At 37.2% G+C, this 22,196-nt stretch overlaps 1 protein-coding gene across 1 annotated transcript in view; it reads left to right on the top strand.

Annotated features, from left to right (window-relative positions):
* LOC103456693 (cadherin-10-like) overlaps positions 1 to 14,190 on the top strand; it is a 42,291-nt gene extending 28,101 nt beyond the window's left edge. Inside the window, exons 7-12 of the mRNA XM_008396404.2 lie at positions 417 to 670; positions 4,274 to 4,410; positions 4,489 to 4,610; positions 4,929 to 5,037; positions 6,096 to 6,347; positions 11,804 to 14,190. Of these exons, the coding sequence (XP_008394626.1) occupies positions 417 to 670; positions 4,274 to 4,410; positions 4,489 to 4,610; positions 4,929 to 5,037; positions 6,096 to 6,347; positions 11,804 to 12,294 (1,365 nt within the window). The 3' untranslated portion in view covers positions 12,295 to 14,190. The remainder of the gene's footprint in view (positions 1 to 416; positions 671 to 4,273; positions 4,411 to 4,488; positions 4,611 to 4,928; positions 5,038 to 6,095; positions 6,348 to 11,803) is intronic.
* Positions 14,191 to 22,196: the final 8,006 nt, after the last annotated feature.

Below are 22,196 nucleotides of genomic sequence, written 5' to 3'. Positions count from 1 at the left end.
AGCCATTTTTTGAGCCAGCCTGGATTTACAAAATGACTCCCTCCCAACATTACAGAACATTTAACCCCAGCATGATTTTCTTATGAAGAAAAAATGGCCCCCTGAAAACATTTATTCATGCAAAAAAAGGAAAAAGGTGACAGGATTTATTTTTGAAGCGCAGTGTAAAATCAGATATCATAAGCCTGTAAAATGAATAATAGAAAGGAGCCTTTTGCAAGAAACTCTCTTTAGTTTTCCCCTAAGATCTTCTAGTATTCCTGACTTGGATTTGTTACTCTGAATTTAGAGAGGCAGTAAGATAAAGGCAGACAAATGAAACGCAATGAATCGCATATCAAAATCCCGGAGGCAGGCTTTCTCTTTTAAATGGAAAAGTCTACAGCTTTCCTTCTCTGGTGCTCTTTCATCTCCAGGCGCTGGATTATGAAAGTAAGAGGGACTACGAGTTCAGAGTGGAGGTGATAAACTCCGAAATAGACGAAAGGTTCATCCAAGGCGTGCAGTTCAAAGACTCCGCCACGGTCAAGGTGACGGTGGTGGACGTGGACGAGCCGCCCGTCTTCGCCCGCAACCCTTACATCATCGAAGTTCACGAGGACACGGCCGCCGGAAGCTTCGTCGGCGTTGTGCTGGCCAGGGATCCCGACGCAGACAACAAGCCAGTGAAGTACGTTTCTCACAATAAGGATCCCACACGAGTTATCTTCAGGGATTTACAGGCTTTGGATTTGACTGAAACGATTAATCGTGATATTGTGATTATTCAGTTGTGGACTTCTGGAGTGCACAGACTCAAAGAAGTTTTCTATCTGTAAATATGTCCCACCCAAGACTTCTTAATTAATTGATCATTCAAACAGAAAGGGCTGAACTTTTAACATGTTGATGTGAGAAGACAGGCTGAAATGATTAATCGCGATTAACTTGTTATTGCCGATTAATCATTAACTGGAGTATACAGACTAAAAAAAGTCTAATGGTTAAAATAAAAACTAAGAGCAGTAATTAAGCCAAAACAATATAAACATCTTGCATATAGGATTAAACAAACTATCTGTAAATATGTTCTACCCAAAAGTTTTCAAGTAGCAGTTTTAGCTTCACCTGGTTGAAATCCGTTAAAAAAATTTCCTATGAAGCACCTTTTGCTAACCAATTATTAATTGATTAATCAAAAATAATCTACTGTTTATGTCTACACTGTGTTGATGTTAATTCAAGCAGAAAGGACCGAGCTTTCAACATATCGATGTCAGAGGTAGGGCTGAAATGATTAATCGTGATTAATCAGTTATTAAAATTATTGTCAACTAATTTAGTTATTGATTACTCGTTAACTGGAGTATACTGACTTTCAAAAAAAGCCCATTTGCTGAAATGACATGCTGAGAGCAGTAATTAAGCTAGAACTTTACAAAAATAAACATTTTGCATTTAAAATACTACAATTACTTTTTAAAAATCTATTTAGCAACTTTTGTTGTCCAGTTGTTAATCAGTAAATCAAATAGTCAACAAATCAGCTAAACACCATATTGATGTTAATTCAAGCAGAAAGGAGTCAACTTTTCACATGTTGGAAGTACAGCTGAAACGATTAATCAGACTAATTGTGATTAATCGATTACTAAAGTAATTATCAACTAATTTAGTGATCGATTAATCATTAGCTGGAGTAGATCGAGAAAAGCTCATTTGCTGAAACAGTAATTAATCTAAAACTGTACAAACAACATACTTTTTGCATTTAAGATAGAAAAACTTTGTCTAAAACTACCTCAAATTGCAGTTTTAGCTTCACCTGGTTCAAATTATTAAAAATGTAAGCACCTTTTCTCATCTAATTATTTATCAGTCAGTCAAATAATCAGATTAGCTCTACGCTGTATTTGATGTTAACTCAAGCAGAAAGATCTGAACTTTTCACCTGTTGAAGTAGGACTGAAATGATTAATCGTATTAATCGATTATTGAAATAATCAACTAATTTCCCTTCTTTTCTTCTTCCTTCTTTATCTTCTACCCTTGACTCCATTTTGTGTCCTTCATTCCTTTTTCTAATACATTCTGTCAAAGATTTACAGTAAACTTTAGTGTAATATATTTAAAATTAAGTCAAAGGGAAGTTTCTTTACATGAAACGCTAAAAGAGACACAGGTCACCTTTTTAAGATGGATTGAGCTAAATAGTGGGATTGCACACCAATCCCACGGTGGGACAATAAATATTCTATCCTATTATGTCGATTTACAAGATAAAATCCTCACGAAATGCATCGATTCTTTCAGTGTGAATACTTTTGTGAGTTACTGTAACTGCATGAAATGAAATCAGCTTCATTCTACAAACTTAAGGCTAGATCAATAGACCGCTAAGCAAACATTTCCTCGACAACCATGTGGGCTTTCTGCTTCATCCTCCTAATTTGATCTCTTCGAAACTCATTCCCCTTTCTTCAATTATACCAGCAAAAAGGAAAAATCAATACAGAAAGAAGTGCGATATGGTGGATTTACAGTCTCCTTGTCAGTTTTATGCAGTGAAGATGAAAATGTGCCCACCAGGTTTATCTAATCCATCAACCCGCCCACGTGTCAGTGCTCCGACAGGGGAGAGAAGGAGTGTTATTCATGAGGTCCCTACTGGAGATTTCCCAACGGAAGACGGCGAAGTGAATACAGACGATGTTTATTTCCCAGAATCATGTAAGCTCCCTCCACGGCGCCGCGCAAAGTCAAACATTCCTAATTTGCCGTATTGATTCGCGTGGGTCACAGAAACCGTTCGGCGCGCATATGGCAGCCGCCCGTCCCCCGTCGCAGGAGCTGTGGCACACCACGCAGCGCTTCGTGTTGCATATTCAAATCTCGGCTGAGCATGAGAGGTGACGATGACAAATGAGCCGACTCCAGGAAGAAAAAAAGAGAGGCGTCATCTTTTGACAAAAGAGAATATGCTTTCTTCTTCTTTCTTTTCTGACTGCTAAAAAACAAATCTATGCAAATTAAACAAACAAAACCCAACATTCAGCCTAAAGCCAGAAATTTCAATTACAACTCAGCATCGTCCAGGGTATATTTAAAGGGATTCTTCTTTTCCAGTTAAAATGGAAATAAGATTTTGGGTGTAATGTTTCAAAAGCATTCAGACCTTTTCAACTCTCACATTTTTATCACGTTACAGCCACAATTTGCAATGTACTGTATTTAGGGCTGAAACGATTAATCATGATTAATCGATTAGTGGAATAATCAACTAATTTATTAATCATTAACTGGGGTACAGGGACTCAAAAAGGACATTCGCTGACAGAACAACACACTCAGGGAGGTAATTTAGACAAAACTGTACAAAAAATATACATTTGCAATTGAAATAAAAATGTCTTTGTAGATATTTTCTACCCAGAACTCCTAAAGTGACTTGGTTTTAGCTTCAACGGCTCAAATTCTGCAAAAACACAAAGTTTCTATTAGGCATCTTCTGCTATGCAATTATTATTCAGTTAATGCAAAAAATTTCATTCAATATACAAAAAATGTACATTCAGTAAATAAATGCTGTTATTTCCAATAAAATGTAAATTTTTCAATTCAAAAAAAGGAAATTACTTGTTTATGTTCATCTTTTAATGCATGTCTAGTATTGTGTAAAATAAGCTAAAAGTTGCTGTTTTTCCATTCCAAATACGCACAAATTTTTGTCTATATTTTGCTAATGTGGAAGCTACTTCCTGTCGTCTTCTTTTGCGTTTCTGACAGTAGTAACATCCTGCATCAACCCAGTGCTTTTGTGATTAACTCGTGATGCAAAAAATTTATTTCCATTGCAGTTTTCGGAACAATATTTATTTAATATGGCCAATAAACACCTTATCCCAGCACAAAACCTTATTGAAAATTGTTTTCTTCCGAAAATGGTGTGTTATTTATTTTTGCCATTTCAATTTGCGCTATTCGGAGGATAATCTGGCAACACTGTTCTCATCTCCGCTCCAGCCAATCAACTACTAGGAAAATGATTGGCGCTCTGTTATTGGCTTCTTTACGAACACCAGCCAATAGCATGTCCAGTAGCATTTCGCATTTCATTGTGTGTTCCAGCTTTAAATGCCGTATTTTCAAATGCTTTATGAAAAAAATTCCCAGGGTAGGGAAGTTTTCCAAGAATACTTCAGAAAACCCCCCAGAAAATTTAGCCAAGCCGGATCGGCCATTTAGAGATTACAGTTAGCACCAATTGCTAACGATGTCCTTGTCCCTCTTGCAGATACTCCATTGACCGACACACGGATCTTGAAAGGCTGTTCAACATCGATTCTGTGAACGGCACCATCACAACGCTGAAATCCCTCGACAGAGAAATGTCCAAATGGCACAACATCTCTGTGGTGGCCACCGAAATAAGTAACTTCCTCCTTCAGTTCCTTAAACAGCTCTCTTCAGTCCTGAAATGCGAGACAAAGCTTCATTTTCGTGTTTCAGACAACCCTCGGCAGACGACTCGAGTGCCCGTGTTCATCAAGGTGTTGGACGTCAACGACAACGCTCCAGAGTTCGCCATGTCCTACGACACCTTCGTCTGTGAAAACGTCAAGGCAGGACAGGTGAATGAAATGCGTTGAATTATGAACTCGATTTCCCTTCCAGATGATTTTGTCAACACAGCTAGACACTGTATTTACATTTGTGTAAACTTTACGTCTAAAACACATTAAGTTTCCTCTTTGTCCATTTTTCAGAGTAAAAGTCTACTTTGTGACTTGAAACCCTTTTGCAGGAGGTTGTAGTATGAGCACTGTATTACAAGATTCATGCATAAATGTCTTATTTGCGCATCACATCCCCAATAAACCCCTGTATTATGAAGAATTATGGATGTTTTCTCATCCCTAATACTCACTATTTGCTGTTTCCCTCTGCAGCTGATTCAGACAATAAGCGCTGTTGACACAGACGAACCGCTTGTCGGGCACAAGTTTGTCTTCAGCATAAGCGCCACCAACCCAAACTTCACCATCGTTGACAAGGAAGGTAGGATTAAGTTCAGCTCCCAGCACACAGTTGGAGACATTTGTACCAGAAACACAGAAACTCTGAGTCGCTGCAGCTTCCTGCAACTTCAACTGCTCTTTTTCCTGGATGGAATGTTTAATATAAAACTGATATGTTAAAAAAAAAACAATAAAATGTTTGGTCATTTATTTGGATTTAGACAGATTGAGTTTGCTGATTTAAAGTGACAGCGTCCCTAAAACAGCTCATTGTGACGGGAGATCAAAATAGGCAGAATCAAGCAGACCAAATACGGCAATGGCTTATTATAGCATCATTAATGGAACAAAAAGGAGAAAATTTCTGCCAAAAAAAGTAAAATGTTTAGATTAATTTCCAACATTTTGTAAAATAAAGAAGAACATTTTGAAACTCCAAAAGTAAAAAGATTGAGGCAAAAACTCAGATGTTTTTAGATTAATCTGAAATCTTAATCTGAAAATTTGCAAGAACAAAAATGGAAATTTGACTTTCTCGGGTTAATATAAACATTTCTGTATTTCTGAAAAATTTTAAACTTTTCAAACTCAGAAATTTCCACCGTTTTTCTAAAAGATTTCTGAGATTAATCTTAATATTTCAGTTTTTCCTAGCAAATTTTCAACTTTTTAAACTGAAATTCCCAGTTTTACTAATAGAAATTGAGATTAGTCTCAAAATGTCTTTTTTTTATTTTTTATTTTTATTTTGGACCAAGAATTTTTCTTTTCTTTAGATAATGTCAAAATGTCTTTTTAGCAAAAATTTGACTTTTCAAAGTCAGAAATTTCCACTTTTTTTTTTTTTTTAGATAAAACTCATTAAATTTTTTATATTTCAAACTCAGAACATTTTGGTGGAAGACGCCGTTGTAAAAATCTCATTACCCAAGAATGATTTTGTGCAAAAGATGTGATGAATCTGTGTTTCGCTCATGGATCCATCCCAACCTGTTCAATGAACCTGTTGGGGTCACAACTTACAAATTCTCAGTTTTTATCTCAAACATTTGTGACAAGAGGACATCCGTTGGTTTGACCCGCTCCGTCTCCCCGCAGACAACACTGCCAACATCCTGACGAGGAGGGGCGGGTTCAGCCGGCGTGAGATGAGCATGTACTTCCTCCCCGTGGTGATCTCCGACAACGACTACCCCATCCAGAGCAGCACCAGCACGCTGGTGGTGCGCGTCTGCGCCTGCGACAGCCGCGGCAACATGCAGTCCTGCAGCCCGGAGGTGCTGCCCTTCTCAGACGGCCTCACCACCGGAGCGCTGGTGGCCATCCTGCTCTGCGTGATCATCCTGCTCAGTAAGCATCCGACCCATGTGGCGGTTTGTGGCAGGAGAGGAAATTAATCCATCGCTGGTCTCAGATCGACACATTTTCAGGGTTTGAAATCCTAGTAGATTCGAAATCTTCCAGGATTTTTAAAAAGGTGTTTTCAAGGTTTAATCTAATGTCCAAATATTTTCTTACACCTAAATAAGAGTGTTTTTTTTTGTCACCTTCTAAAGTTGAAATAAAAATAAAATCTCTTGTTTTATGTCAGAATTACCAAAATAATTAGATTTAAAATGTTGCATTTTAATTTAATTTGTCTCTACTGTAGAATGTCAAACACCATGTCAAGACATTATTAACAGCATCAAATTCTAAAATATAGTGAATTTAAACTGTCTTCTTCAGTTCATTTGTATTGTTTTTATCCCCAACATGGTGCTGGAAAAGTTTGAAAGCCTCCCTTGAAAGTGCTTGAATTGTAATTGTTTTCAAGGTTTGGAAAGTCCTTGACATTCAGACTTCATAGTTTTGTAATAAAGTGTAATCTAAAGTTTGATTAAAAGACTTAATTTAGAGATGAAACCAGATATTTTCATACAAATAATAGAAAACCCACAGTCTGAAGTCAAATCAGAATAAAATCTCTAGTTTTAAGTCAGATAAAATGACCAAAATTATTTTATGTGAGACTTAAAATTTAAATTACGATACGTTATAATAATGGGATGATATAATGTCACACTGCAGTTACAGTTTCCAAACACGATGGAGTTACAATGTGACAATGTAACAATGTGACCTGAATGTTAGGAGCTACACTGTAGCACCACATGTTGCACTATGGTGCTGTTACAAAGTAACAGTTACAAGATAACAACCGTTACAAAGTAACAACTGTTAGTTACAAAGTAACAATTGTTACAAAGTAACAACTGTTAGTTACAAAGTAACAAGTTACAAAGTAAGTTACAAAGTAACCATTACAAAGTAACAGTTACAAGATAACAACCGTTACAAAGTCACAACTGTTACAAAGTAACAACTGTTAGTTACAAAGTGAGTTACAAAGTAACAGTTACAAGATAACAACCGTTACAAAGTAACAACTGATAGTTACAAAGTAACAATTGTTACAAAGTAACAACTGTTAGTTACAAAGTAACAATTGTTACAAAGTAACAACTGTTAGTTACAAAGTAACAAGTTACAAAGTAAGTTACAAAGTAACCATTACAAAGTAACAGTTACAAGATAACAACCGTTACAAAGTCACAACTGTTACAAAGTAACAACTGTTAGTTACAAAGTGAGTTACAAAGTAACAGTTACAAGATAACAACCGTTACAAAGTAACAAGTTACAAAGTAACAACATATACAGTTACAAAATAACAACCATTACAAAGTAACAGTTACAAGATAACAACCGTTACAAAGTAACAAGTTACAAAATAACAACATATACAGTTACAAAATAACAACCATTACAAAGTAACAGTTACAAGATAACAACCGTTACAAAGTAACAAGTTACAAAATAACAGTGTGGCGTTACAGCCAGAAATCTTTACTTTAACATGGTTTATGTTGTTCCACTGCTTTTTTTATTTTATCTTAACTGTATTTGATTAAAATCCACATTACTGATCAAATGAGTTGGGATAAGGAACTTCTGTTCTGTTTGTAACAATACAAAAGAGGAGAAATGTTAATTTTACACAAGTCAGAGCTCTACTGAGTGATAAATTGTAATATTTATGTTTGTAGAGGCAGATTAATCATGCATCTGTGAACAGGAATGGCAGCATTTCATTACGTTTATAGATTACTGCTTTTAAAAGATTTTAAAAGAAAGCGACTGGACAGATTTCTAGTGTTTTCTCTAAACTGCTGCAGCTTGTCTCATACATGTCAAGGTCATCAGAGGTCATCACAGGTCATTTTTGATGTTTCACACAAACAAACAGAACCCTGCAGCATTTCAAAACCCTGAGCATCCTTTAGCTGATGCTCTCTAAAGCTGCATAGCGTAACAAACCATCCAGTCCTTCACATTGTTCCAAGTCATTGTAACTGTGTAAAATTTTGCGTAAAATGCATATCAATGACAAGCGAATGAGCACCTGAAAATGGTGAGCTATTTATATGCATTGCCAGACCATTTCACTCTGAGGCAGCTGCCCTGTGTTTCACTTAAAATTCATGCCTATCTTATTTTTCCACATAAGCCGCACATCGTAGATGAAAAAGGTAGGACGGCAGAGATGAAAAGGGCTTAGAAAATCCAATCAAGTTTCTAAAGAAAACAGGAGTTCAAGCTGCAGATTTTACATTTCACACCGACGCCGATGCACAAATTATACAGACACAATCAGGAGGGACGACGGTTTCTCCTGGCGGTGGGAAAAAGGGCCTTTGCTCCAGTAAACTGATGCACTTTAATCCCAAAATTATACAGCGCATGGAAAGGTACTTAGACCCTTTGAATTTTTGACATTTTGTTGCACTACAACCAGTTTTTATTGAGATTTCATGTGGAAAAGCAACACAAAGTTGCACAAAGCAAAAGGGGACATTGTGCTCCAAAAATTACATAAATGCAAAATGAAAAGTGTTGCATTCAGATTGTTTATCCAGCAAAATCTGGAACCACGTTTGGCAAAATCTCCAACTCAAAACAGTCTTTTGTCATTATGGTAAAGATCTGGAAACACAAACTACACCAAGATGAAGATTTCCTGTGAAAACTAAAGAGAGCGCTTAACATCTGGGCGAAATCTTTACAGGTTTGAAACTCAAATTTAAGTTTTTCCTAAAAGATTTTTGAGTTTCTTCTTGCAAATTTAAAATTTCAAAATGTTAAAATTTTTTGAGACTGAGTTTTTTCCAGTAAACTTTCGACTTTTGAGGCTCAGAAATTTCAGCGCTTTTTCCTAGGAAATTTCTGAGATTCATCTGAATTTGATTTTTTTTCTTCTCCAAAATTTGAGTTTTCTTCTAGAAAAACTTCAATTTTTTAGATGCAAAAGTTTTCCTTTTTCTGAATCTCAAAATTTTAGTTTTTCCTTCAATTCGTTACTGTTGGAGCGCAGAAAATTCAGTTTTTTCCAGAAATCTTTTTGATTAATCTAAGCATTTCTGTGTTTTTTCTAGAACATTGTCACCTTTAAAACTGAGAAATTTACAGGTTTTTTCTACAAAATTTTGAGATTAAACTCTGAGATTATCTCAAAATATCAGTTTTTTTTTTTTGCAAATCTTAGTTTTACTTTGGGGCTGCACAGTGGCGCAGTTGGTAGAGCTGTTGCCTTGCAGCAAGAAGGTTCTGGGTTCGATTCCCGGCCCCGGTCCTTCTGCATGGAGTTTGCATGTTCTCCCTGTGCATGGTGGGTTTTCTCCGGGTACTCCGGTTTCCTCCCACAGTCCAAAAACATGACTGTCAGGTTAATTGGCCTCTCCAAATTGTCCCTAGGTGTGAGTGTGTGTGTGTGCATGGTTGTGTGTCCTGTGTGTCTCTGTGTTGCCCTGCGACAGGCTGGCGACCTGTCCAGGGTGACCCCGCCTCTCGCCCGGAACGTTGGTTGGAGATGGGAACCAGCAACCCTCCCGACCCCACTGAGGGACAAGGGTGCAAGAAAATGGATGGATGGATGGATAGTTTTACTTTGGCCACAATAAACCGTCTGACCTAGGAATAATTTGGATCTTATTTATTTATCTAAGTAGTAAAGAGCAAATGAGACCTAAAACCTAATTTACACGAGTTTCTTGGCCAAAAAAACCTACAATAATTCCTCGTGCTGCAAAAAGCTGTGCAAAAGTTGTAAGAATAATCACGATAACTTCAGAAAAAAAATCCTCATAAATTAGCATGCATGTGTGGGCGTACTCACTGCTGTTTATAAGAAACTCTGACTCTCTCCATGTGTTGAACTGACCCCATCTTTATCCTCGTTTTTCCTCTGACCAGACTAATGACACAAGCAGTTCAGAAAAGACCAGCTCTTCCTCCATCTGTCTGCATTTTAAAATCCAGATATATAAACAAATATCCGGTGGGCAGATCTCAACAAGCCTCTCAAGTGAACTGAAGGTTGAATTTTTATGCCTCTCATGTCAAACAAAATATCATGACATCTGCTCATTATCTGAAGCTTTTTGCCTTTGAAACCCCCCTGACAGACTGTCTCATTCACCTCCATTTGACTCAGAAATGCAGGAAGCTGGAGCTGCACTTATGTTTTGTCTGAAATCGTGCACTGGCCAGTCACAAACGTCCTAATGTCTGAAACGGCCTCAGCCCATGCTGAAAGCATTGCAATTAACGCGTAGGTGGGAGGCAAGCAGAGCGCTGCGGAGCCCACTGGGAGGAAAAACGAGAAAAACCAGAGAGGAAGAGGCAGAGGGAGAATTTCACTTCATCAAATTTATGCCCTTTAAATAATTACATGTTGTCCTACATTTCCTGCACAAACTTCTTTGCATTTAATTTGAAAAATCATAGTTGTCCTTATTTGATCAGGTTCATCATCGCTGGTGAAGATTCTTAAATATATCTGAGTTTTTTTTAATTCGAATAAAATACTAATTTAAGACAAAGTATAAGAGCCGCACCAAAAAAAAGAGAAAAGATTTTAAGTCATAATATTACGAGAATAAAGTGGAAATTATGCAAGAATAAAGTTGTAGCATTTGAAAAATAATGCGATGTTATTCTGAGAAAAAGTTAAAATTTTAAAGAATAAACTCGCACCAGTATAGAGTGGAAATCATACAAGAATAAAGTCGTAATATTTTGATAAGTTGACATTTTTTGAGAATAAAGTCGTAATATTTTGAAAATGAAGCCAAATTTTAATAAACTCAACATTCCAAGAATAAAGTTGTAATATTTTCAGAATACAATCGAGCTGCTTTGTTTATAACTTAAATTTTAAGTCTAAATTGGATTTGTATTTTTTAAAAGTGATTTAAAGTTACATTTTCTGTAAAATACACAATTTTAAATCTTGCAGGATTTTTTACAGCAGTTTTGTTAACATATTTTGTTAAAATCGGTGTGAGTAATGGATGGGTTATGGATATGTTTGTTTTTTTTGTTGCTGTTCAGATACCTTGTAAAAAAACAACAACAAATTGTTGAAACTAAATGTGAAATAGCTGCACAGCTCAACTCCAGCAGCTTCCATGGCAGCGTTTTCACCCCTGAGATGAAATATGAAGATGTTCGCTGACGAGTGTAAAATGGGATCCTCGAACCGCGGCGCACTTTATAAAGTGAAAGTGCCATTCAGGAGAAAAAGGGGAAGAAAAAGCTTTTCCACTGAATCTTTAATAATAGGAGGTGAACGCCCGAGGCAGAGTTAGGGATTTGTCACTGGTAGCAAATGTGTCTCCCTTCTGCTTTTTGCTCCCTAATGCATGACACATGTTCAGAGGCACGCATCTTATGCTCCGCGCTCCCTCTCTGCTGTTTTTGTGCAGTGATCGTGGTGCTGTTCGCTGCCCTGAGGAGACAGAGGAAGAAGGAGCCTCTGATCATCTCCAAAGAGGATGTCAGAGACAACGTTGTCAGCTACAACGACGAGGGCGGAGGAGAGGAGGACACTCAGGCCTTTGATATCGGCACGCTGCGCAACCCGGAGGTGATGGATGCTAACAAGCTTCGCAGGGACATCATACCCGAAATGCTGTTTCCCTTTCGGAGGACATCACCGATAAAGGATAACACGGATGTGAGAGACTTCATAAACGGGCGGCTGCAGGAGAACGACGCCGACCCCACGGCGCCCCCTTACGACTCCCTGGCAACCTACGCGTACGAGGGAACCGGGTCCCTGGCGGAGTCCCTGAGCTCGCTGGAGTCCGCCGCCACCGAGGGGGACCACGACTACGATTACCTCAGCAACTGGGGACCACAGTTCAAGAAGCTGGCGGAGATGTACATAGGGAGAAGCCCCGACAGAGAGACCTAAACGAAGCCATCCGTCTCTCTGCGATCCAAACTCCTTTTCAATGTCCTTTCGGCTAACTAGCTAGCCAGACACATGTTTGTCTAGTTGGTTAACTAGCCTGTCTGTCTTAATATCTATCAAGCTATCTGTTTGTCTAGTTTGCTAGCTAGCTTGATAGTCAACTGGTTGTCTGTTTGCTCCACCTACAAATGTGCGTGAAAATGCACAAACTCATGCGCACTATATTAAACCCTCATGTGGAAGATTACATGGAAACGGGAAGCTGTGTTCGAAATGTTCACTCACAAAATTTTACTACACGATAAATTGTCCCAGTAATTATCGCGATAAACGATAATATTGTTGTTTGATGCCATTTTAAAGTAATATATATCATCAGCTAAAAGTACATTTTGCCAATTGTGATGTGGAAACAGGAAAGCTATGTTTGAAATGTTTACAAAATTTGAATAATGATAGTCTATAGTGATGAACAATAATATTGTTGTTGTAGACCATTTTAAAGTAACGTATATTGTCAGTTTCCTACAATTCACTGTTGGCCAAAGGTAACGTGGAAACATTAAAGCTATGTTTGAGATATTCACTCACAAAATTTTATAAGACAATACTGTCTCTAATTATCGTGATAAATGATAATTTTTGAAAAATATGTATTATCAGTTTCATAAATGACGTGGAAACGGAAAAGCTATGTTTGAAATAATGACTCACAATATTCTTCTAGACGATATATTGTCTCTAATTATCATGATTATGTTAACATTGTTATTTTAGATCATTTTCAAGTAATTTATACTGTCAGCTTCCTAAAAGTCATCTTTGGCCAAAAGTGACCTGGAAACAGGAAAGCTATATTGTAAATCTTCACTCACAAAATTTTAACGATAAATTGCCCCAGTATTTATCACGATATACACTAATGTTGTTTTGAGACCATTTATAAAGTAATATATAGCATCAGGTTCCTCAAAGTCATTTTATTGGTTAGAACATGTTTTGGAAAAATCACTGTTGAGCCATTATTTTAGGGAGGTGACAATATTCTTTATAGCACAATAATTTAAGATCAGTAACAAACAATAACAAAATAAAGGAAAAACAATTGTTTCCAAATCTGTTTCTTTCTATAAAAATCTTATGAAACTTTAGCTAAAACTGCAGCTGGTAATTTTTGTTTGTTTTTCACTGAGTAGGTAGAAAATCCAGAAATTTAACTCTTAATAAAATTACTCAAGTAAAAGTAAAATGTACATTTTCTTCCAACAAAGTTACCGAAGTGAAAGTAACTAGTTTTTCTTTACCCCGTAACGTTTAAAACCAAAACAAAATGGCGATATTTGTAAACGATTGGACAATTCGAACACAGAGCGAGACTTGAAGCGAGTTTTCTATAAGCAGATCCAATATAAATCTCAGTCTTTTGCTTTTTTTTTTGGTCATAATCAGTAAAGATGCCTTTAAATTTTAGGACTTTTGTGAACAATGGTGTGAATAATGTGTTTTGTAATCAACATGAACGATAGTAGTATTGTATACTATCAATGTTAAATGGTGCCGGCTCGGTTTGGGTGGGAAACGGGGGAAGGAGTCCGACGGCTTTTCCAGCCAACTCCATTAAATACTGTAAATGTACAAAGTGTTTTTAATGATGGACATCGTATAAACTATTTGCTATATCTGTTTGACGAACTATGTTCATGTGAATGGTTGGTGGAGTTTCTTTTTGTCAAACTGTGAATTCATTTCATCATGTAGGTGTAAAATGTAATGGAAAGTGTATGTTGTAGGAAACTGTCACACACTGCTTTCATGCTATTTGAATGCCGAGTCATATTGTTTTATATTTATATTTTTATACTTATTTTCTTAATAAAATGATCTGAAAAGGGTTAAGCCATGCTTCTTTTCAGTTTTCCCAGATTTTGTTCTGTAATACAAATGTAACAACTACTATTTGAAAATACTCAAATATGCTACATTTGTGAAAGAATGAAAAGTTTGCTCACTTAAAATCACTTTGTTTAATTTAAAGATAAAGGTGGTTTAGTAGGATAACTAAAAATTAAATTAATAACAAAGAAAATAGTCCATTAGTTTGGTAATAAAGCATTTAAACGTTTTGTCAAATGGATCAAAATCAAATTGAAATTGCATGCTGGTGTCAAAAATAAATTTTTAAAATTAAAATTTAACACACAAATTCAGTTTACTGCTAGAAACATCAACATTTTGGAATCAATAACAAATGATCTTGTAATTAAAGGCCCCTAAACTACAATGTATCAACCAAAACATCATTTCTGTTGCACGACTCAAACACTTTCTCTTTCATTTGGCTCAAACACAAACAAAATTAAGTGATAAAGGTAATTATTACGAATAAGGATGCAGGAGGAAAATTTGGAGACGTTGTATGCATTTTATGTGATCTGCAGACATTAGTAGCTGTTTAAAAATATTTTAAAAATCCTCACGTTTCCCCTGATATTGCAACCATGCATTAAAAACAAATGTGTGGTTTGTACAAACCCCCACTTTTAATAAGCCTCATTTTCTTTTGTATCTAGAGAATACCAATATCCAGTTCAAAATTATGCAGAAACTCTCAATTTCAGAATAAAAGACTAAAAAAATCTTCCTGCACTCAATAAACTTCCACAGAGTTTTAAATCTCCAATATTAATCTACAAAAGACACATCCCAATTATACTACAACCACAAATAGTCAAACTTTTGTTATTACTCTGAGCCAGAAAACTATCATCATTAAAAATAAAGTGCTCTTGCTTTGGAAAGTTGAATAAGAACTCCATAAATCACACTTTATGGAGCTAAGTGGTGATTAGGTACACGTGTACAAGCCAGTGCCTCCAATCCAGCAGCCAAGCAATTAATCTAATCCCTGTGATGTTTTTATGTCCAGTCATTGCAGAAAGTATTAAACTGTTTGTGCAGACGTCTTTGGGAAAATGACCCTACTTCTTATTTGATTTGTGACCTCAATAAACATTTTCTAAAACTGTTTATGGTCTCGGCTAGTTTTACAGCTTCTTTAACAGAGCATGATGTCCGATCTGTGAACTGTGATCCAATTTTAGCATCAAACAGATAAAATAGAAGAATATGGCACTTCTACATTTAGGTTTAATAAGCTTGAAGAGAACTTTAAGGGATGTTTTTTGCTATGTTTCCTGTTAGTATCTACATTTTTATCTGTAAAAGTGTCTTGCAAGACAACCTCAAGCTACCTTACTTATTGTACTTATTCCTTTTCTGTGATAGACCAACATAAAATAGAGCATTATCGTGAAGTCGGAGGCAAATGATAGATGGTCTTCAAAAAATGCTGCCAATAAAATCAAATCCAGAGCATTCAGTTGCCTTCAGATGTATAAATCCAGTGGCTCAGTGAAGGGAAGGCCGCTTTGGTTTGCTACAACACATCAAGCAGGTCAGGGAGAATGTCCTGGAGTTTAAAACGGGGTTAAAGGTGATCTGTTATGCTGCCTTGAAAAGGTTAGGATAGGTGTACGGTCTACACAAAACATGTTCATTACAGTTTTTTGCACAAAATCATTCTCATCTGTTCAGTTCTGCCTATTTTGATCTCCTTGCAGAATGAGTCACTCGTCACTTTAAAACCAAATAAGATCAACTCAATGTTGAAGGTCGCACGTGAAAATGGCTGCAGACAGATGCGCAATTATACAACCGTACATCTTTGAAAAGCACAAGTAGAGCCTCCTGCACAACCAACAAGGATGCAGCAAGTGGCTCCTGGATGGTAAGTCAACAACAAAACACCTGTCTTTTCCAGAAGCCATTGTACAGTGCATTACAAAAAGCTGTCCAAAGGTGCCGGAACTCTGCTTGGGTTGCTAAGTAACGAGCAGAACTCTAGGGTTGCTAGGTAACGGCGCACGTGACTTTACAGTGAAGAAGTTTTTGAAACTGCCAATTTTCCAGACACCAAAATACATCAACTTGTTGCCAAAAGAGCAAGTTTGTTTGTCTTATGATTTTGAAGTTGTTGTCTAGACTGGAGGCAGCATATTAATAACTTAAGCCTCATTACATTCCGCTGTGGTCGTTATTTTTCTTCCCGCTTGCGAATCAGGATGCAGAATAGTGACGTTTGTCGAGTTTCGATGACGTTCAGGACCTGGCCCTGCAGGTTCAGGTCACATTTGAAAAGATCGGATGCGTATCGGATATTCAAGTGGCCCTTTCGGAAAAATCCGACTTTTGTTTTTTCCGACTGTCATAAAAAAAAATCAGGTGGCATTATGGGAAAAAAAATCAGAATTGAATCATTTTGGGCTGCAGTGTGAATGCAGCCAATGTCTCTAAACAAAAATGTTTTACTCTATCATGCAATCAGTTGATTGACTACTTATTGTGACAGGTTCATACAGTAACTACATCATATAACTCACAGAAGGGATGGTTGACATTAAAGCCTATTTTTAAAAATGTTTTCTTCCAATTCCCAATAAAATACTTTAAATTTTCAGGGTTTAAAAAGTGGGAAAAGTTGAAGCAGTGCGTTTAAGGTGTTGCATAAGGTTTTGGACTGGGGCCAGCGCGGGGCGTCGGCAGCGATTGCTTCTTTCTGCATTAGTGATTACTCTGAAAGCGGGAGAGGCTGAACCTAATTCTGAAGGAAACCTTTTGAGTCTCTGGAGTTCACGCTGCGTTTGCGCCGCGGTGGAACTGACCGTGTCTGTGTGTCAGATGACTGTGACTTCCTGCCCGCTCTCCGTCACGACTCGCACACAAAGCCGACCTGCTGAGACCTTTTTCCTTCCCCTTAATCACCATCTTTGATCCCACATATTGATAAAACTGACAACACATTTTAATAACCACATGATGGTTTTCACTGTGTCAAACCCAAGGCTCTCGGGCCAAATTCGGCCAGTTGTAACTTTCAATATGGCCCTCTGAATGGACGCAAAAGAGATCCTTCAAGTTAACATATCTGATTAAATATTTTTATCAATCAAATCTAAGCAGATTTTATCCGTTTTCTGCTTGATTCCAGTTTTTTTTTTTTACAAAGAAATTCACGCAAAAAATCAGATCCTCTCATTTCTTTTCACTAATGCATTTTTAGTCTATCACAAATTTTCCACAAAAATTGAAATACAAAATCAAAAATGCATTATTAATCCCTAAAAGTAATAAAGTGAAAACCTATCAAAAACATTGGATTTAAATTATGCCAACTCCCACCTGCAGGTGGCAGTATTTCTTACTTCTACTAAACATCCCTCGTGCTTACAGATGCGCCGATTTGATTTTAATATTTATATAGGTCTCAATATTGAAAAAATGTCAAGCATTAGTGATCCATATGGCAGATCTGTTCAATCTAATTCTTTATTTTACGTTATATTTAGAATTTAACGTAATTTCTTCTTTCTGAATCATTTGAAAGAAGGTTTGTCACATGTCTCATTACAAGTAAAATAATACAAGAGTGAAACTGGTATTTTTTCCATTAATATTAAAAAGAGTTACTGACTTAGAAACTAGACAAAAATAGTTTCTACACTGATTTTTTGCAGTGTGGATATGGCTCAAAATGAAAATGAGTTTAGCAGTTGTCAGTCACCCAAATAAGTATTTTGTTCCTTTTTTCTGAATATTAATATGATCATTAAGTACATGATTTCTGCAAATCAAATCTGACTTTTCATACGTTCAATACAGGGAAGTTGTGATGTATATTTAACATGAAGTGTGCAAGTCAGTGAATGTTAACCTCCTTAATTTAACCCAGAAAGAAAAACTCAACTATACATCCAGTGGGAAGCATTAGAGGAAATGTTCTTCATCCGATTCGCCTTGGCAGAAACGTTTGGCCTTGCGTCGCTATTTCAGCAGAATTGCAGCGCGTTTCGTGAGTCGACACCCTGACCTGAGCTGAAACCTGAACATATGAGGAGGGCATCTGCTCCCCTCGGGGTGTCTGTTGGCGTCTGAGGTAGATAATCTGTACCCTCTCCATGAGCCTGGACGCTTCCAGGGAACATTAGCATGGAGGTTGTGCGAATAATACATTAACATCAGAGCTGGATGCTACACCTTACAGATCTCCAGGTTTTCCAGGAATAAAAAAAAATGTTTTCATTTTGCTGTGAGTGACAGCTTCAGTCCTGGTTGCCTCCAGGGCTCTGGGTTAAACTCACACGCTGACAACCCATCGGGAGTTCTGGGATTACCCAGTAACATGACACAACAGATGGTTTGTTGCACAGCAGCACCTGGGAAGTCCGAAGGAAAAGCAGTTTGAAACACTTGTGCAAAAAAAAAAAAAAAACCCGTGTTCAGTGGATGACTCTGTGTAGTTGTGACAAAAAGGAGACGTAATACACAAAATTCACATTTCTGTGCTTCCATTTGGGTCACAACTTCTTCTAAAAACAGCCCAAGTGCTTAAAATAACACGCTCTGCTGTTTTTTGCCAATAAGTCGATGTTTTTTCAAAAACTTCCGGAATGTAACCCGTTACCTAGCAACCCCAGCCAAGCCCCGTCCGTTACCTAGCAACCCAAAGTTCCAGGACATTTGCTTCCAATTCTGTATAAAAGCTGTTAGATTTTGGATAAGTGGCGGTTAGGATGTCAGCAAATAAAATCCACCAAGAAGAAAATTGAACTGTTTTCTTATTACATTGCAAAAACACAAAACCATGCCAAACATATTTTTGGTCTAGTTTCTAGTGTAAATATCTTAGTTTTGTCTTATTTCAAGTGAACTAACGTACTTCTCTGATAACGTCTTTAATAACTTTTCAGCAAGATATAGAAGCTTGTTTTAAGTGAATAATTCTTGAAAATTAATACAAAGTATTAGTGCCACTGTCAGATTTTTTTTTCCCACTTCCAACACAGAAAAAGTGAAAAAATCTGCTAGTGGAACTAGTATTTTTAGCTAGTTAGCCAACATTAAAGCTATCATGTGAAATCGTCTTGTAATAAATAAAAATAATCTGCCAGTGGAACTTGTATTTAATTAATATTAGGGATTATTTACTTAGAAACGTTCATAATGCTTGCTGAAAAGTTACTTGTACGTTAGTTTTGTCTTATCTCAAATACTTTAAATATTTACACTAGAAACCAAAAATACTTGGTAAGATTTTGTGTTTTTGCAGATAAATCCATTGACTTGAACTCGACTGAAAATCTCTGGTGTGTTTGAAGCCAAATCACAATAGTGCTGAAGATGCTGGTCATTTCGGGGTTAAACATTTCAGAGGCTGCAGTACTCATTAAGTGTGGCATTTTCTATTTAATTAGGAGAAACCACTTGGAATATTAGTTGCATTAAGCATTTAAAATCCTTCTTGTCCAATTCGTTTATTTCATATTTTGCAGATGCTGGTTTAAAAATGTTGCCAATAAACCTAATTTGCAGTTTTGAGTCGAAGTGTTTTAGGTGCAACTTTATTTGGAGGAACATTTGGTTATCATACTGTCAATCTCTCCTCCTGGGTCATCCATAACAGGCTATCAGAATACAAGACTGCAATGGGCTGAGAATACAAAGAGAGGCTCGGTATCCTGTGCAAATAGGAGGAGATTTTCACCTGACAGGACGCCGTCAGCGCTTTTTAAAAATCTCGGCATACCCAGCATGGCTTAGCCGTGTCGCCTAGACGCAAGCAAAATATTCAGTGGCAGTACGAGTTCTTTATTGACCCATTATTGCTTAAAATAGTGGCATCATCAACATCCTGGAGGCGGTTCTGCTTTTGCAAAAAACTCACCTGGTTCCAATTCCTGAACACTAAATCTCATTTTAGGATTGTTTGTTTTAGGCGGCAGAAACAAAGCCGATGTCACAACTCCAGGCTTCAGTTCTCCAGGATGTTTTTTTGGCCCCCCACCTTCTCCGATTCCCTGCGATGTTAGTACAAAACAGGCCTTGTGTCATGTTTCATAATGCATGATGTTTCTTATGGGTCTATTGTGGCTGGAAGAAAAAAAAAAGGGACTAAAAGACGCAAAGTAGTGCAATCAATAATGCAGGTGAAATATTGGTATGCAGACGAGATGTGACAGCAGCAGAGAACTGCCTGAGGCTTTTTCTTCCCTTGTCCCCCCTCGCCTGCATTTTTATAATAGTAATTTCTTGCACAAACAAGTTCCAAGCTGATACCCAGGGCAGACAATTTCTCATATTCCCTGCATATCAGCTTAATGTGGCTAAACTGTAACCAAAAAGTCATTATTTTTAACATGCTCTGATTACATAACTGCAGCCTCGACCACCCCACTTGAGGGCAGAATAGATTTTTCCATTAACTGACCTTTAGCGTTCGAAAAACCCAACGTGCCGATCCAGGTGCACTTCAGAAACGCATCGTGGAAAAAGTGTTATTAGAAAATATGTGCTCGTAATTACAGCTGCTCTCGGAAAACCTGCAGATGAACGTGAGAAAATGGTTTCTGGTTCTTAATTTCTTGTTTTCTAATCACCTATCCAGACCTCCAGAGGGAGGCTTTGTAGCTCAGCAAGTCACGAAGAAGTATTTTGGTAATTTTCAAATTTGTGCTTTTTGGTCTCACGTAAACATTTCAGATCATCAAGTTAATTTTAAAAAACTAAAATGTATTTCTCAGTTTCTATGTTACTAATGCTAATAACCGCTTGTTAAAACACTGGCAACAACAGCCACCCAGTGTTCGTTGTATTTGGCACTAGTTGAGTTTCCACTGATCTTTTAAAATTGGAGTTAAAAAAAAATTATTTTTCTAACGAGAACCAATTTAGGGGGAAAAAAACAACTTTCACCTTCAATAAAAAGCTTTTGTGGTTTTTTGGTTACATTAAAATTGGAATATTTCCAAAACAGCATTGGAAACACTTTTCTCACATCACACAAGTCATGTGATCAACACCCGGATGTTACTACAGGTGGAAATGATGAAAAAGACGACAGGAAGTGGTAGAGGGATCATGATGTGGCATTTTTTTTAACGACTCATCGTGTGTACGAACTTTTTTATGTGATTTTAATTGTGTTAACGATAGAGTCATTTCAAAAGCATTCCAAATGCAACGTCACGAATCAGCAGCTGCTGTGCCGTTACCTAGCAACCCCCGCCAAGCCCAGAACTGTAACCTAGCAACCCAAGTGGAGCACCAGAACATCTGGTTTATACTGCTTTTACTTTTCAAATATGTACGGATGCACGACATATTTAACGTACAGTGTTTGCTGACATCTCATACGAGTGTAAGCGTTGAGTTGGGGGGCCGTGATAAACACCGGATGTTACTAATGACGAAAAAGACGACAGGAAGTGGTAGACAGATCATAGCGCTGCATTTTTTTAAACTGTGTGTGTACGAACTTATTTATCTGTGATTTTAATTGCATTCCTTATTTAAAATGAAAGCCGTTTCAAAAGCATTCCAAATGTAGCGTCACAAGTCAGCAGCTGCTATGCCGTTACCTAGCAACCCCAGCCAAGCCCAGAATTGTTACCTAGCAACCGAAGTGGGGTCACCAGAACATTTGGTCAGATGGTTTCATTGGTGTACGCGTGTTTTGTTGTTTACTTACAATCCAGAAACCACTTGCTGCATTCTTGTTGATTGTGCAGGAGGCTCCACTTCTGCTTTTCAATGTTTGCAGCCATTTTCACATGAGAGCGTAAACATTGGTTTGAGGGGGGCCAGCAGCAACCTGTTTGGATTTAAAGAAACAAGAAGCCCTAAAGCAGCTCATTCTGACTAAAATCTCCTTGTATAAGAATGATTTTATGGAAAAGTGAACATGTTTTGTACAGACCGTAGATCCATCCTAACCTGTTCAAAGAAGCCGAATAAGTCACATTTAAAAGCCCATAAGTAGTGCAGAAATAAATGAAACGGTTAAAGTC

This window comes from Poecilia reticulata, linkage group LG20, assembly GCF_000633615.1.
Source record: "Poecilia reticulata strain Guanapo linkage group LG20, Guppy_female_1.0+MT, whole genome shotgun sequence".
Lineage (NCBI taxonomy): Eukaryota > Metazoa > Chordata > Actinopteri > Cyprinodontiformes > Poeciliidae > Poecilia > Poecilia reticulata.
Note: the sequence above shows the minus strand (reverse complement) of the source record. Positions and strands in the feature narration are given on the sequence as shown.